The sequence below is a fragment of the Protopterus annectens genome, chromosome 1.part1 (genome assembly GCF_019279795.1).
Source record: "Protopterus annectens isolate FY-2018-M chromosome 1.part1, PAN1.0, whole genome shotgun sequence".
NCBI lineage: Eukaryota > Metazoa > Chordata > Ceratodontiformes > Protopteridae > Protopterus > Protopterus annectens.
The window spans coordinates 533,441,389-533,454,312 of NC_056726.1; the positions used below are offsets into that span (position 1 = coordinate 533,441,389).

At 43.6% G+C, this 12,924-nt stretch overlaps 1 protein-coding gene across 2 annotated transcripts in view; it reads left to right on the forward strand.

Annotated features, from left to right (window-relative positions):
• Positions 1-12,924, forward strand: part of ST13 (ST13 Hsp70 interacting protein) — a 1,818,146-nt gene that overhangs the window by 482,722 nt on the left and 1,322,500 nt on the right. The window contains exon 3 of one of the 2 annotated variants that reach the window (XM_044076553.1): positions 8,260-8,326. In XM_044076553.1, coding sequence (XP_043932488.1) covers positions 8,260-8,326 — 67 coding nt within the window. The remainder of the gene's footprint in view (positions 1-8,259; positions 8,327-12,924) is intronic. The other variant, XM_044076561.1, reaches the window with a different exon arrangement.

Below are 12,924 nucleotides of genomic sequence, written 5' to 3' on the forward strand. Positions count from 1 at the left end.
TCCAACCTATTGGCGGACAGGCTGAGCAGATCCATTCTGATGCCTCACGAGTGGTCTCTCAATCAATCTGTAGTGGATCAGATATTTCTGAAGTGGGGCACTCCTTGTTGCGATCTTTTTGCTACTCCTCAAAACAACAAGTGCCCCGATTTTTTCACTCTTTCCCCTTCCAGGCCAACCCCTGAGAGACTCTCTAACCCAGGATTGGCCCCGGGGACTTCTGTACGCTTTTCCCCCCTTTCCATTGATTCCACAAGTCATTCAGAAAGCCACCGTTTTGAGAGCCAAGTTGATCCTCATTGCCCCATATTGGCCTCGACAAATTTGGTTTCCGTCTCTGCATCGTCACCTTCTGGTGCAGCCCTGGCATCTGGACCCAGTTCCGGATCTCTTGATCCACCAGTCGGGTCAGCAGCACCGGGCCATTCATTCTCTCAACCTCACTGCTTGGTTGCTCCACTTCCTTCCCTAGCCAGGCTACCGATGATTTCTGACTCGGAGACATTTTAGTGTCTTCTTTGAAGTCGTCCACTAGGACTGTTTATGCTAGCAAGTGGCGACGTTTTTCTATTTGGGCAAATTCCAGAAATATTGATCCCTTTACTGCTCCTGTACATTCTGTTTTAGATTTCCTGGTGGAGGTTTTTCATTCAGGATCCTCTTCATCTACAGTCAAAGTACAACTGGCTGCTATTTCCAAGTATCATGTTGGCTTGCATGACAATAACATTATGTCTCATAGATTATGCAAGGCCTTTCTTAGAGGAGTTTTTCTCCTAAAACCACCTATAAAGCATCCTCCTCCGCAATGGGATCTAAACTTAATGTTGGCATCCTTGATACTACCTCCCTTCGAACCGTCTGCTTCATGTTCTTTGAAGTTATTGACCTGGAAAACTATATTTTTACTGGCTGTCACTTCTGCAAGAAGGGTTTCCGAGATTCAAGCTCTCTGCATTCGTTCCCCTTATTTGGTTTTTCATAAGGACAGGGCATCATTAAGAACTAACCCTTTTTTCTCCCCAAAGTCGTGTCTCAGACCAATATTAACCAATCTATAGATCTACCAGTCTTTTTCCCAAACTATTCCGACAGAGCTGAACAGAAACTGCATTTTTTGGATGTCCATCGTCAACTGAGGTATTATTTGCATAGAACTAAACAATTCAGAAAATCGGACCAATTATTTGTCTCCTATGCAGAAAACAGGATAGGTCTTCCAGTTTCTAAAGTGACCTTATCCAGATGGTTGACTTCCACCATTTCCTGTGTGTACTCTCTCAGAGGCAAACAGCTATCTTCTAAACCAAAAGCACACTCAACCAGGAGTCTATCCACTTCGGCAGCCTTTCAGGATAGACTACCCATTGATACCATTTGTGCAGCAGCTACTTGGGCTACGCCTCATACCTTTGTCTCTCATTACAAGTTGGACTTGGCCTCCAGAGATAGGGCCAGTTTTGGTTCCACAGTTTTCAAGAGTCTGTTCCATTGAGCCACCCGGGATACAGGTGCTAGGGACGCGGTCCCATCCAGCAAGAATGAAGGCGAGATTGACAACTTAACATTTAGAAGTTATGTACCTACCATAACGTTCCATGTTAGTTGTCTTCTCTGCTTCTTTCTTGCCCCTCCCTCCTTCCCCCTGGCCTGGACAGATCTTGAAGAGTTCCTATTAGGTTGTTTTCCTCCTGAGCCTTCATATGAGGACTTCTATTAGGAACTCGTGTTCCTAATTGTTAGGATAGTCTTTAGCAGGGTAGGTTAGCTACCAAACGAGATCTGAGGTAGTTCCGCCTTGCATCATGGGATATAGGGTTGCCTCGAGCTGGTAAAAGGAGTTCCTAAGCTAAAGCAAGTGCCGAGTCGGAGCCGAGGATCGGCTCCGAACCCATCCAGCAAGAAAGAAGGCGAGAGAAGACAACTAACATGGAACGTTATGGTAGGTACATAACTTCTAATTCGAAGGCATGCCTGGTTAAAAGAACAATCCTTGCCAGACCATGTTAAGTCAAAACTCCTAGATGCTCCCATGGAGAAACAAAGTTTGTTTGGCTCCCCTGCACAAGAGGTTCTAAAGAAGGTGGAAGAAAAAGCAAAATCTGTCCAAACAGTCAAGGATTTCTTACAGGTCCAACCTTCGAGGTTTAGCAGAAATTGGCCTTCGAAGAATTGGTCCTTTCCAGACAACTCCAGAGCACAGAGAGGCAGAAATAGACGCCCAAGAGGCAGAGGTCAATCTAGGGGTGCCTACGGGGACGTCAGTGGCAACCTACCAACCAGAGAAGTACTGCCACAGATTCAACTACAACCACTTCCACAGGGCAGACACAATGACTTGGCTCTGGTTCCGCCTACCAGGGAACAACTGGAAGCACCCTTGGGCGGAAAGCTAGCCTTATTTTCCGACAACTGGCATTACATCACAGGAGACAAATGGACTTTACAAACAATAGACAAGGGCTACAGGTTTCACTTCCACACACTACCAAAAAAAAAGAGAGGAATGCCAAACCTACCACCAAGTCAAAAAACAGACGCTCTAAGACAAATCAACAACTTACTAAGGATGAGAGCCATAGAAAAGGTACCGCCTCTGGAGCAAGGCCAAGGATTTTACTCCAGGCTTTTCCTTGTACCAAGAAAAGAAAATCAATGGAGACCTATTCTCGACTTGTCCGCACTGAACACATATCTCATTGTTCCAAAATTCAAAATGCTGACCCTCCAGCAACTTCTTCCCATGCTGGGCAAGGAGTCTTGGCTGGTGACTCTAGATCTCAAGGAGGCATACCTGCACGTCCCTATACGACCAGATTGCAGAAGACACCTCAGATTTCTTGCAGGATCAGAGCATTATCAATTCTCAGCATTGCCCTTTTGCTTATCTACTGCGCCCAGAGTATTCACGAAATGCCTGGCATCAGTAATTGCTCATTGCAAGCTTCAGGGAATTCAAATTTACCCATACCTGGACGACTGCCTAATACAAGCGGACAACAAGGAAAAATTAACAAAAGATTTGGAAAATGTCATACAACTGTTGCAAGCCTTGGGATACACAGTCAACATGCAAAAGTCAAGACTAGTACCATCCCAAAGGATAACATTCTTGGGTGCAGAACTGGATACATCGCCTCAAATGGCTTTTCTCACAGAAGAAAAACAAAAGCAACTACCAGTCTACTTCATGGCATTAACAACACAAACTCAGCTTACTGCAAGGAAAGTCCTGCAAGCCCTGGGTTACATGGCATCCTGCATAATATTGGTTCCGCATGCCAGGCTGCATATGAGGAAGTTGCAATGGTACCTAAGAAATGTATGGTCTCAACACAAGCACAGTCTATAAGCCCAGATTCCAATAATTCCATGCCTGAAGCAAGAATTCCTGTGGTGGGCTCAGGCCTGTCAGTTAAACAGAGGATTGCCTTTTCACAAACCTCATCCAAGCCAAACCATCACCACGGACGCCTCAGACCTAGGATGGGGGGCACACATGGTGGACAAGTGTATACAAGGCCTATGGACCCAAGACCAGCTGAATCTACACATAAATCTAAAGGAGATGCTGGCAGTGAAACATGCGATCCAGGCATTCAGACTACTCCTTCAACAGGGTCATCTGCTAAGGACGGACAATACCACAGTCATGTGGTACATCAACAAACAGGGAGGTACACATTCATATCCTCTATGCCGGATGGCAATGGACCTGTGGAATGTGGCCCTGAATCTCAACATTCAACTTCAGGCCAGATTTGTACCAGGAAAAGAAAATTCTCTAGCAGATACCTTAAGCAGAACTACCACGGATGCTCACGAATGGATGCTGCATCCAGATATCTTCAAAGCCATAACAAAGAAATGGGGACTACCACAGATAGACCTGTTCGCCTCCCCACACAACCACCAATTGAAGAAATTCTGCACAAGAGCATACCACCCACTTGCTTGGAGGGTGGACTCCCTTTCCTTCAGCTGGAAAACCCTGATAGCATATGCATTTCCACCTCTTATCTTGATGTACAAAGTTCTACTGAAGATCAGAGAGGATCAGCCAAGGGTAATTCTGATAGCTCCAGACTGGCCGAGGCAACATTGGTACCTGCTACTGAGGAGCATGTCTCGGACACACGCATGGCCACTACCTCTATGCCCCTTAATACTAACACAGGACAACTACAAGATCCTACATCCAAACTTGAAAACACTGCAGCTAGCTGCTTGGAATATTGCATAAAACAAAATAACCCAGGTTTATCTCAGAGGGTTAAGGACATTATCCTGGAGGCACGCCGACCCTCCACAAGGAAGACTTATTCAGCCAAGTGGAAGAGATACCTCATTTGGAGTGCAGCAAAGGGAGAAAATGTCACATTGGCAAACATAGCACACATCCTGGAATATTTAGCAGAGCTGTTCCACAATGGCCTGTCTTACTCCTCCATTAAGATTCATGCATCAGCAATTTCAGCAGAATACAACATGGATCCTCCTGTCTTCTCTCATCCTCTACTCAGGCAGTTCTTGAGAGGAATCAAAAATGTAAAACCTCCAAGGAAACCACCTTTACCTACATGGGATCTCAACTTTGTGCTGGAAAAGTTAACACTTCCCCCTTTTGAACCAGCAACAACAGCAGAATTACAACTCTTGTCTTGGAAAACTGCTTTCCTGCTAGCAATTACTTCAGCAAGAAGGGTATCTGAGTTACAGGCATTAATGGCAGTACAACCCTTCCTTATCTTCCATCAGGACAGAGTCTCTCTGAGAACTAACCCTACCTTTATGCCAAAAGTGGTCTCCAGAGTATCATTGAACAAAGCAATTCATTTACCTACATTCTTCCCCAACCCACAGAACAGGGGGGAAAGACTGCTACATACCTTGGATGTACACAGACAATTACGCTTCTATCTGGACAGAACTAAGACCAGCAGAAAAACTGACCAGCTTCTGGTAGCATATGCAACAGGAATGCAAGGAAAAGCAATTTCAAAACAGACAATCTCAAAATGGATAGGAAATTGCATTCAATTTTGCAATTCTTTTCATGGAAAGACAACTCCTGATAATATCAGACCTCATTCCACAAGAGCTACAGCCACCACTACAGCTTTCCTACGAGGAGTGGCTACTAAAGACATTTTAGAAGCTGCTACTTGGAGCTCCGTGCATACATTTGCCAAGCATTATAATCTACCCTTATACTCTAGATCCCGAGCAGGTTTTGCAACTGCTGTTTTGCAAGGGATCTTAACTACACCATCTTTATCTTAGTGCCTCCTCCCCCAGTTTGGCTATGGTATTCTACCCATATGTTAGGACTGCAGATGCATCCGTGAAGGACATAGTACAGTTTTGTACCTACCATAAATGTAGATGTCCGATAGGTATGCATCTGCAGTCAGGATTACCCACCCTCCTTCCCCTCTGTGGTATTCCTAGAGTATTTACCCCTCTTTTAGCTAGCTGGGGGAATCTGTTATGGTGTATTTGTTTGTATATATGTATGTGTGTGTGTGTGTGTGTGTGTGTATATATATATATATATATATATATATATGTATATATATATGTGTGTGTATATATATATATATATATATATATATATATATATATATATTTTTTTTTTTTTTCCATTGTCTGCTCTCTACTGTTTGGAATTATTTGCATTTATCCAAACTTAGCCTTCTTGGAGGGCACCTGGCATCTGGGGCAAGAAACACTGAGGAAAATGGCATCGGCTGATGCCTTTATACCCAACAAACAGCAGCTATGACGTCGGGTGAAGTGCGACATCAGCTGAGGCCAGACCCAGACTTTGGAATCTGGCCGACCGAAGGGCTGCCTGAGGCAGGACAACCCATTTGTTAGGACTGCAGATGCATACCTATCGGACATCTACATTTATGGTAGGTACAAAACTGTACTTTTATAGACATTTTACAAGCCTAGTCTGGAGTATGGCATTGCACCTTTTCACTAAAGGTAGGCTAGAGTATGCAGCATGTGCCCTGAATAGATCTCAGAGTTGTCAGTATGAAATAAAAAAAAATCCTATGTATTTCACTAAGCAGACAAATGGTTTTGTTATGGTCGCTCACCATAACGAGATTTCCACATGTTTAAATCATTTTCATCACTAAAATAGACTGAAATGCCTTAATTATCCTGGTTTAGACTGACTTAGTGTGTTTTGTATCCGACTATCCTGCTGTCCTTTCCTGAAAGTTTTGTTAAGTTTTCTTAAATGGAAAACCTGCATATGACCTTTTTATGCATAGCTGCTGAAGGTAGGGTTTTGTAGACCTTTCATAGTTAATACTTTAGCTTTCTGATAGGAGGTAGGTATACAATTTCTGTATAAGCTGTGACTATGCAGTATATGTATAAAATATGTTACTGTGTTTTCCCTGCATCGGATGTAAGTCTCCCCTGAATAAGTAAGTGTTTTAACTGGAATTTGCACCTGCATGACTGTTAAGCAGTGAAATAGATTACTTAATGAAGATTATATTTTGTATGTTTTTTTAACTTGGTGATCAACTCCATGTCAAGATGCATGACACATTTTTAAAAAAATTCCTACAGTACTTGTATTTCATTTAGTCTTGAGATCTTGTTGTGCTGCATACCACTAATAGTCCTGTAGAGCCATATGGGTGCTGTCTTATTCATTGAAATCTGTAGCTTATAAGAGATCATGGTGATGTTTAAGCAGTCGTGTGCAGAGACATATGTGTTGCAGGCTCCGTGGCCCTGATGACTTGGGATTTGACTAATGGCCTGAGCATTGGAAGAACTAGCATTGAAGGAGAAAGAAGCGATAAGGCAGTCCCTATTCATCTGTCTCTGGGAAAGGGCAGTTGGGTAGTTGTACATGTCTGGGTCATCCTTACCTGTTAGCATCCCAGATATAAACTAGAGAGTACATAGCATTTGCTTTATGGGAGCAAAGTCTTTTGAGTGATTATATTAGCTTTAGAAGCAAATAAGATTGTTTTGCTAAGATTGTTTGCATACACAGGGCATGCTCAGTAGTAGTGCAGTTGCATCATAAAGAGCAAAGCTTCTGATTTTCTTGGAGAGAAAAAAAATGGGAGACTGCATCCGTCCCCCCATCCCTTCCTGAAAGGATAGAAAGGGCTATAGGACTCTGTTTTCACTTGGAGTAGTGAAAACAGCATTTAGGTGGATGGAGAAAGGGGAAGGCTGATGGTCACCAGGTAAATGGAGAGCAACACTTGTTTGTCTCTCTTGGCTTTTCCCTGTTAGGGGTCGCAACAGCGGAACTCCGGTCAGCTAATGATTGGCAGTAGATTTTTATGTACTGGCTTACCGGGCCTAACGCACAACCTTCGACGGAGCGCCCTTTCACGCATGTCACTACACAGAAGACGCTCTGAGAATCTAACGGGCAACATCTGTAAGGCCACAGTGCTACCGCAGCACCACCACCGCAGTTAAATGGAGAGCAACACTAGTAGCCAAAAATCCTATTGCTTGTATTGTTAATTACCAAAACTCCTATTGCTTGTATTGTTAATTCTGGTAAAAATGGTTCGTAGGTGCATCTGAGCAACATCGCACTAATGTCTCCAAGCTTGCTTTTTTTTCCCAATACAAAATTGAAAAGTTGTAGTCTGGTAAACTTGTATGTAAATTGCTGTCCTAATGTGCTTTTGATATCCATCTGCATTCAGTACTTTTAAGTTTAAACTAGAACTACTGTGCGAAATGTATACTATCTTTTTCTGCTGAGCTGTAAGACTTAAGTAGGAAAGGAACTGTGAAGTCTGTAGTTTTAGGTGTGTAATTTTTCTATTTTTTTGGATACTTACTTTGGCCCATACTTTCATTTTATATAGGGTGTTCTAGTGTGGACACTTTGAAGTAGTTGTGTAGCTTGTTTTAATTTTGCAATAGATTCTGGAATAGTTTGATGTGGCAAGAATCCTCACCAGTACTTGCTGCTATGTTTAGGATGCTAATAGCTGCATTTTATTTTCTTCTTGTGTGTAAAAATCCAGTAGTAGTAATATAAGGAGCGATCTAGTTGATGTAAAGAACTACCATTAAAGGACCTGCTGTAATTGGCTGGGCAACATTTTGGTGCAGTGATAGGGAAGTGGCAGTCTAATTCTGTTTGATTACATCGGGATAACCTGTAACTTGCAATAATTGTTTTTGAAATTGTTTGCGGTTAGGAAAGATTAAAAAAAATCAGTATCCGATAAATTTCATTTCTTTTAGCAGAAAGAAGAAAAAAAAGCTCCAAAACCTCCTGAGCCAGAATCGGAAAGTGAAGAGAGCGAACTGGGTAAGTTTAATCTAAATGATTTCCTCTAGGCTACTCTTGCCATTCATGCCAGTTGGCGGTTTTTCATTTTCCACTTAAGAATGAGTGCTAGATAGAGAGAACTCTGTGGTACATAAACCCTCATTTAGGCAGCTGTGATGCATAGGTGTTTTTTTGTCTTCGGCCTCTGCACTAACTTCCACAGCAGTCTAATGTGTCTGGACTCCATTCTTGCTCCATGACAGAAACACTGTCCATGTGTGTGTACCTAATGTGGCTGTCCCACTGGATATCCTACTTGGATAGTTAGCTATCTGCACCCAGAAGTCTGTGCTTTATAAAATGCCATAGACTCTTGCATTCCTTTTTTTTTTGTAACCCTCTTGCATATCCTGCTCTCTTTGGCCAAGAACGCTGTTTTAAATGGCTAACCTAGTTAAAGATGGGTAAGCTTTTGATAGCTAGGGGGAGAGTATTCTTCTTTTACCTTAGGCTTTAAGAAAGAGTTGTCAGGCTTACATGGCCAGATTTCTATTTGCAACCTTTCCAGACTTAAAGCTGTTAATTTGACCTTTTCTGAAGGAAAGTGTCTTAAGGAACTAATCATACCCTTAAATGTGTGTGGTGCAGTTTCCTGGGCAGCTTCTCCTGCTTGGTTGATATTGCAAAATCTTCCTGAAGATAATGATGTAGAGGTGTAGATTCTAATGCTGCCTTGGACAGAAGTTTTTAATTAGGATCTTTTGAGGCTTTAAAATGCCCTGAGTAAATTTTATTCAAAGGGTTGCATAGATGTCCTTCCCTTATCACTGTTGCAGTACTCTGTACTAAAGGGATATCCTACTGATGCCTGTGCATCCAGCCAGCATACCAAAGCCTTAGGCCTTTCTACACACTGTACGTCAAGATGTACTGTGTCCAGGACATAGGTACATAAGTAATGTATAGGTGCTTAATCCTAAACTTCTTTGCCACCAGTCCAAGCACTATTTTGAGTTTGGTCTGTAAGTTGTTCCCTGCATTGCTTCAGCTACTGAACTTCTGTCAGATAAGTACCCCATTGGAGACTTTACTGCCCTTTTTATTTGTTTTACATGTCCAGAAATGAGTGTGGGAGACGTATTCCCCATAAAGATGGAGATGACATAAGTAGGACATGTTGAAGGGACAGGCATGTGTTGAGGAAAATTCTGCTTCTCTGGGACAGACTTGTGTGTGAGGCAGAATTCTTCCCTAACTGTATCCAAGAGAAACCTGGACCACTGGATTAGAAATCGGAAATGCACCCTAGGTGTAGCATGTATGTTTCTGATGGACAGCCTGTAAATCTTGCCCTAGCTTACATACATTCCTTAAAATGTCTTCAGAGGCAGTCAAAATTGTGGGATACAACTGAGATGCTTGGCTAGGCTTCTAAAAGAGCCCCCACTGGTCATTAGCCTAGTACACACCTATTAACAAGAAGTGCCTTTTCTGCCTAGATACGGACCACTGTCATTTTCTGCATGCTATTTGTCAGGCTTTTGTACCCAAAACCCTTTGTAGCCAGTTGACCCCCTTTCTGTTTACCTCAAGAACCAGTGTCTGAAGTTGCTTGCTGTGGGAAACATAGGTCTTTAATTTGCCTGCCTGGCTGTTCAGAAGCGTCTTAAGAAGTCAAAACAGATGTTTAGAGAATTCTGTTGTCCCGCTTCCACTGGACATCTCCAACCCAGTTGGATGCCAACATGAGGTTGGTTTCTTGCATGTCCATTGAGGTTGTACATGTGATTGTTACAGATGAGAAGGGGAGCCATGGCCTTTTTCAGAAAGACCTAGGGTGGGATCTCCCCGATACTTGGGGAAGAATTCCTGGTTCCATCACTGAATTTAGGTAGAGCTCTGAACCACCTAAGCTTGGTAGGGCTGAGGTTCTTCCAGAAGAAAATTTGGAAGTCTAAGCATGTATTTCCCCGTGTCCAAGGATCCCTTTTAAAGAGTGGTAGGACTTCATTCGGGGTCTTTTTTAAGGCCCTTATGGCATTGAAGCCCCCCCCCCCCCAAAAAAAGTTATCCCCTGCCTTCTGCTGTTCCTTTTTCCAATCCCTCTAAAAGGCTTGGGGAGTCTGACTCGTCTGAAGTTGGATTTTGTGGAATAGTCCGTACCGTATTCTTTTCCGATCCTTTTGCCCTAGGGTCAGAGGGTGATGCTTTGTTCTCCAGATTCCCGTTTTCAGAGGCTTTCTTTTGGTGACACCATTGTAGAAATGTTGGAACTCTTTCAGTGGGAGAATCTCCAAATTTCTTGAAGTCCAAGTATTATGCCCTTTTACAAATGGAATCTTCCAGGCCTCCTGCAGTCCCTCCTGTGTTAGAAGCCTTTCTGGACACCTTTGCTGCTGCTTTTCAGGCTTAAGTCCCAGCTTCCTATACCCAAGAAACCAGATAGGTTTTACAGGGTACCTTAGGCTTTAAAGTTTTTATGTAAGAATTCCTCCATGGATCCTGCAGATGTTCTTTGTCTCACATTGCTGCAGTCATAACCTGTGGGTAGTCCGCTGTCCTCGGTCGGCCCGAATACCAAAGTGTTAGGCTGGCATCGGTCATGGGTGCTCAGAACTGACGTCAGTACGCAGTAGTACTTAAGCGCATGACCGACGCCATATCCTCAGTTTTTCTTGCCGCATGGTCCGAAGCAGAAGCAGCGTTTGCAAGTGCCGTTCGGCGTCCTGAAATTTTCGTTTTTCGAGTTTCAGACCGAAGACCAAGTTGGGCTAAGTACCCCGTTGGGGAATATTTTTGTCTTTTCTTGCCTCAGTTGATCCGGATGTCAGACAAAGTTAATAATTGTATTTCTTGTGGAATACAGATACCTCATAGGGACTATCACTCTCTCTGTATTCCTTGCTTGGGGCCTGAGCACGACGTAGTCGGGTGTCGCTTTTGCGCTAGATTTAATAAGCGCACCATTAAACGCAGATTAGATTGTGCTAGGCTTGTTTTCGGTAAGCGGTGTAACTACATGCCGTCGGATCCTCCGCCCGCTACCGCAAAGAAGCGAAAAGATAAATCGTTAGTCTAAACAGGATGAGTCGTCCGTTGCGGACGCCGGTTCTATGGAAACTACGGTTGAATCTGTGGATCCAGCCGAGGTCTCGGCTGAATCACAGGGGGAACCTTTAATTTTACAGGAATTGGCCTCTCCGGAGTTAGGTCAGGCCGAGGGGGCTTCTCAAGTTTCTGTAGTTCCATCATTACAAAAGGTTATTAGGCCTTCTACTTCTCTCACTAAGGGCCCTGCTAAAGCTAGACCTAGTCTTTCTGGTACAGGCATCAGCCCTAGTTCTTCGGGCTCTGTTCCTAAAAAACATATGTTGAAAATGGCACAGGATTTGATTACTTTAATCAGGGGTCTATGCCCCCTCCGGACAAGAGGCCTAGGGTGGAGACAGATGTGGAGGGATTGGAGCATTCCTCAGATTACTCTGAGTCTTCAGCTGAGGACATTCAGGATTTTCCTCCCTATTCTGATTCAGATGCAGAGGATTCCTGTCCTTCTGCTTCTCCTCCAGAGGATTTTTCCTTTTCTGAAACCTTGCACTCCATGAGGGAGCATTTTAAGTGGGAAGGTCAGGATTTTTCAGATTCTCGTAAGAGGCTTAGGGAATTTTTGTTTTTGCCACAACATAGACCTTTGGCTATTCCCCCTGTTTTGGATGTTGTTCAGGATGTTTTTTCTGAAGCTTCCCTTAATCCTGATTCTTTACCTCCTGCCCCTGTCAAGCCAGACAGGTATTAGAGTTCCAGAGGCTCATAAATATTTGTATAAGAGTCCTAGAGCTGACCCGGAAACTATTAGTCAAGGACCTAAGGGTGTCAGGGCTTCTGTAGTTAAGAATCCAGTACCTCTGGATAAAGATTCTAGGGCTTTGGATAGGTGGGGTAAAAAGGTGTATACCTCCTCCACGCTAGCTATGAGGGCTTTAAATTGCCAGTTTCATATGCTGAAGTATCAGAACTTTCTGTTAAGTCAGTTGAAATCTAAGGTAGATGCTTTAGCTGAGGGTATAGAGTGTAAGGAATTGCAGGACTTAGTTCATGCCTCAGATCAGGTTGGTAAGCATTCCTTGCAGTGTGGCTTCGATGCTCTTCAGTCTTCTTCCAGGGTAGATGCCACTGGTTCAGTTCTTCGTAGGCATGCCTGGCTTAAGGATCAAAATTTGTCAGAGCATGTTAAAGCTCGAATTTTGGATGCTCCTCTTCAGTCTGAAGTTCTTTTTGGTTCTCCGGTGGAGTCAGTTTTGAAAAAAATGGAAGACAAAGCTAAGTCCATGCAGACGGTTAAGGAATTTTTACAAGTGCAGCCCCCTACGTTTAGCAGGAACTGGCCTGCAAAAGGATGGTCTTACCCTTCTTCCGATTCTCAGTCTAAGGGCAGGTCTAGACGTGGTAGGGGCAGAGCTCATTCTCAGGGTTCTTTCTGACCTAGGACTTGGAGTTCTCCTGCACAATCTTCTGGTGAGGGCAGGGGTCAGCCCTTTCGTAAACAGACCCAATGACCTGTATCTCCAGCTGCCAGATTCTTCCTGTCTGGCAGCTCCTCTAGGAGGAAAGTTAGCACTTTTCAAACAAAATTGGCT